Source organism: Alligator sinensis, unplaced genomic scaffold, assembly GCF_000455745.1.
Source record: "Alligator sinensis unplaced genomic scaffold, ASM45574v1 scaffold702_1, whole genome shotgun sequence".
Lineage (NCBI taxonomy): Eukaryota > Metazoa > Chordata > Crocodylia > Alligatoridae > Alligator > Alligator sinensis.
In genome coordinates this window covers 191,787-196,635 of record NW_005842567.1, presented here as the reverse complement: position 1 = coordinate 196,635, position 4,849 = coordinate 191,787, and the positions used below count along the sequence as shown (strand labels likewise).

Below are 4,849 nucleotides of genomic sequence, written 5' to 3'. Positions count from 1 at the left end.
GCCGGTCCCTGCCGCCCTGCCTCGCCAACCGGACCAGCGCCGGCAGCGCCTGCGTGGGGCAAGTGGGGCAGCTCTTCCAGTCCTTCTCGTCCGCGCTGGTGCTGGTCGTGCTGGTCGCCCTCATCCTCGGCCTCATGCTCCTCTCGCTCGCCACCTTCCACGTTCACAAGCGCAGGATGAAGAAGCGGAAGATGCAGAGGGCGCAGGAGGAGTACGAGCGGGACCACTGCAGCAGCCGGGGCCCGCAGCCCGGGGCCGGGGCCGGGAAGCCCCCCGGGAGAGATGCCCGCCTGGGCCGAGCCCCGCAGGACTCGGGCGCCGCCCGGCCCCGCTTGGACACGGCGGGCGCGGGACTCCTGCAAAGCGTGGTGCTGTCCTGATGGCCCGGGCCCGGCCGGGGCTGGACGGATCTGGGTCGGGCTCATGCTGATGATTCCTCCCCCGGGCTGCTGAGCCCCCCCTGCCCTCCCGCAGCCCCCCACCAGACCAGCCCAACCCAGCCCAGCGCCTGCCACATCGCTGCGCCTCCTTGCCTGGGCGAGCAGGGCCAGATGTGCCTGCTGGACCGAGCCCTGGCTGCCCCCTTCCATGTATATAGCGATGGGGGTTCAGAGACCCCCACCCCAGGCTCTCCATTGCGGCTTGCATATAAACTGCCTGGCCCAGGCAGAGCAAGGTGGGGGGGGGAGGGAGGAGAGGAGCCCCTCCGGGTGCTTTTGAGGCTGGCCCCTCCCCTCCCCTCCCATTGCAGGACCCCCGCCTAGCTGCTGCCTCCCCGCTGTGTGGGCTCCCCACCTCCCTCCCTCCCTCCCGTTGGCCGACTGGACCTCAGCCCAGCTACACACGGGCTGTTTTGGCTCGGACCCCGTCCCCTGCTCTGAGCCTGCTGTTCTCTCCATCGCGGCTGCCAGCTTGCCCCAGCCCAGCCATGGGTGCAGCTGGGCCTCCAGCCCTCCCTCCTCTTGGTCCTGAGGCGAAAGGCAGTGCTGACACCCTGGACTGCCGGCTCTCCCCAGTCCCCCACCCTGGCACATGGCTCCAGCAGCAGCACAGAGCCGGCTTCTACTTTTTTACAGGCATTTTTAACCCTCTTCACCTGTGGCAGGCAGCTGTGAACAGAAGGCATAGGCATTTCCTTCCCCTCCTTGGGTACAGAGCCCCCCCCCCAGCAGCTTGCTGCTAAATCCTGGTCTGGGGCAACTCTTCCATGGAGCCTCCACAGGTCTCTGGGTGGACAAGTGGCTGCTTGCTCCTCTGTGCTGTGGGGGTATCTCTAAAGCGATGTTAGTTACAGGCAATGCAGCTTGGGTGGAATAAGTAAATCAATCCCCATTCTTCTGCAAACCGTGCCTTAGCAGGGTGGCCACTTTAAACTTTGAAACCTTTCCTGCTGGTCTTACAGCAGAGGCGATGCTCTTCTGTGCATGTTCATGAACCGTAAACACAATAGAGAGGAATCATCTGAAGAAGGAGAGCGATCTATATTTCCCTTTAGGCACACATTGCAAGCAAATCCTAACTGGATGTCATTCCCAAGGGTTTTTAATCTGTGCTCTCTACAGGCTTTCTCCTTCCTCACACCCTCCAGGTCCTGATGAAAGGGATGGCTGTTATGTTTTCCAAAAGCGTGGACATCTCCAGTGTGAAAGGTAGCAGGTTGGAATAAATAGCCGACCCTGTTAAAGATCGTTCCATACATTTAAGGAAGGGGCAATATGGCCTTGAGACGGGACCATGCACGGTTCTGGAAATGTTGCAAGATAGCTCCAAAATGTGGGGTTCTGGTCTGGTCTCTTTTCCACATTTTTCCCTTTACTGCCTCAGCTGATCAGATGGGGGCATTGCTGTTGAGCTAGAATCTATTATGTCTCCAGCCTTGGAGGCAAGTGCTCCATCATGCAACTAAAGGAGCTGCTCCATCAGCTCAGGTTAGCGTGGCAACATTTACCTAGTAGTGAAGGATGTTTTTTTACGTGGCAGTTTGATGCGGGTGTTGTGAGTCTCAACACCAAGAGATATGATTCTAACAACTGTCAGGTTGTCTGTAAGAAAGGAGAAAATCTGTTTTTCAATGCAGGGTGCATGAACTTTTCTGTTTAACCCCCTTACACAACTGCAGCGCATTATTGCACCACCAGGGAATGGATTTAGGATGCTGACGTGTGTTCAGGGAGCAGCAATGCTGCCTAAGTGTTGATTTACATTGAATATAGAGAGAAGGTTTTCCTCTTTATTTTGTGCCTTTCTTTAATAGTGTATAATTTCCAGTTTTATAAAGGCAGTAAGATGTTCCACCTTGCTTGAGTGCATTTCTGGTTGATGATTCTATTTCTCTAGTGTCTTAAGTCAGACACTCTCTTTTTTTCTGCCTTATGCACTCAAGGCATGCAATAATTCCCCAGAAGTGTACTGCTTGTCAGATCTTATTGCAATTATAAAATTGCCCTATTACTGGAAGAAAAAAGAAGGGTGGAGATATATATATACACACACACACACACACACACACACACACACACACACACACACACACAATCCTTCTATATGTATGTATTCTGTATAGAACATATATGTAGAAGAGTATATGGATTTTATATACTATATATAAAATTCTGATGTTACTAAAAATGTAATTAATTTTAAAGGTCTCTTAACATGTAATACTCAACTCTCTGTTAGTTAGCTTTGATTTAGTATTTTAATATCTCTGTATTTATGTAAATCCATGTAAATTATGTGGTCTATAAGTAAAATTTCATACTGACTTTAATTTTTCCAGAGCTGTGAGCTTCTTGTGATGGTGCATAAGTTTTTTTTTGTTTTGTTTTGTTTTGTTTTTTTAAATAAAATACATTTTACAAGATACCACAAGTTACAAATGCCCATTTCCACACTGCATTACCACAATAATGGCCAGGAGCCCTTCTAGTACACAGGCTTGGCTTAAAGCACTGGAGGTTTATGAGGTTTATTTGAACAATCTCAGGAGATAAGGTTGATACAGGCAAGACATGTAGATTTTCATTTTTATGAAACAGTAAGCAAGCTGGGGAATAAATGTGGATTTAAAAACAAAGGATTTTATGTGTACCGGGTCTGTCAAATCAATTGCTTCAAAAACCCTACAGCTACAGCTAAACTTATGCACTTTGCATTCAGTATTAATAAGGCTGATGGTTATTTCCCTTCTTCTACTCCTTTTTTAAACCAGAGAAGTGGAAGATGAGGCTTATGCCAACTCTGTAGGGTACCTAACACATACATTTCCAGTTTCATGTGAACTTGCCTAAAGGGCTTGAATTACAGTATCTATATTATACAAGTGTAATATCTATGTATCTGTATTTATCCAAATAGTTTTTGTATAGGGTTTTACACAATCTCTGACGGGATGGAAACCAAACCATTGTGCCATTTGTTTTTGTATGATGAAAAAGGATGTACAGCAGTGTTTTGTGTGCATTTCTTTTTCTATATATTGAGTATGTGTTCTGTTTTGGTAAATTATTCAGGAAACAGGATAGCTGAGCAAAGATTGTAATGCCATAGACTGAAAATCCTTTACTTGTAAGGGCCAGATCCTAGAATTAGATCTTTAACATTCTCAGTCTGAGAGAGAGGCATTTAGTCCACTGCTACCTCATGGCTGTTGGGAGACGTATATAATAATAGGTACTACAGAGCTTAACAATTATTCCATCACCATCCTGACAAGATAGGTAAGTGTTGGCATATTTATTTTACAGAGTGGCAAATGAGAGGTTAATATAAACTGAGAAGTCATACAGTCAATTAGTGGCAATGCTGGGATTAGGGGGTCATTGATTCCTTGTCCTGTGCTCAGTTCATCAGAACCCGTTACTTTTCACAGGGCTTGGTTCAGCTTCCACTGAACTCAATAGAAGTTTCTCCGTTGACTTGAAAGAGAATTAGATTGGGTTCCAGCCATCTTTCTAGTGGATCGCTGGCTACATCACAAGCGCTGGCACAGATATGTAACCTGGCTAGCTATTGCAGTAGAAATGGAAACATTTCTTCTTTAGAAGTGTTACTTCTGCCTCAGGGCTGGACCATATTGGCAGGGTAGCGTGGGGTGCTGCCTTTGCTGCTGTCAATGCTGCTCCTATGAACTTGAGGTGTGCAGGTTTGTCAGTCCTGCATCTTTAACCAAAAATTAAATTCACTTTCTTTTTTGAAAAAAAAAACCCAACTGTTTAAGCATTCTGTTGCTTTTTTGACTACCACATAGACAATCTCCAGGATGAAACTTGGAAGCACGAATTCTGTCTGGAAGTTTGTTTTCCATAAAATGCAGACAATAATCATGCAGGCAATCTTTAGTTATAGAAAAAAATCCAAGCAAAAAATAAAATAGAAATCCAGTGTGAGATAGATGGCAGTTCTATAACTAAAATGTTCTGGTTTTCCTTTTAATTAGAATTTTAGAGCCCACTGTTTGATGTAAACTACTAAGGAGAAACAGTAAAAATAGGAGTCATTTGCAATGATGATGTTAGTTATGTAAAGGACTATAAGTAGCTGTATAGCAAGTTCTTATGTAACTGACTTTTTTCCAGAGAGTTACCAAGTACTTTTCATATTATTCTATAAAACAATGTCCAGTGTTCTGAAACAATTGTGCTTTATATATCATGTTATAAATCTTAGTATAACTTTCATGCAGGGAGAAAACCCCCCCCACTACTTTGACTCTTTATAAATGACTGAGCTATTATAAATCCAATCATAGGATGTGTTTACATTTGCTTTTCTGCATAATCATACTAATTGCATACTTGTATTTTTTCCTGTGGGCCTTTTGAAATTCCTTATATTTTAACAGTTATGC

At 45.7% G+C, this 4,849-nt stretch overlaps 1 protein-coding gene across 1 annotated transcript; it reads left to right on the top strand.

The window, feature by feature from the left end:
* Positions 1–10: 10 nt before the first annotated feature.
* CUNH11orf87 (chromosome unknown C11orf87 homolog) lies at positions 11–2,330 on the top strand. The gene has a single exon (XM_025214104.1). It carries the CDS (start codon positions 135–137, stop codon positions 378–380), a length of 246 nt encoding a protein of 81 aa, XP_025069889.1. The 5' UTR covers positions 11–134; the 3' UTR covers positions 381–2,330.
* Positions 2,331–4,849: the final 2,519 nt, after the last annotated feature.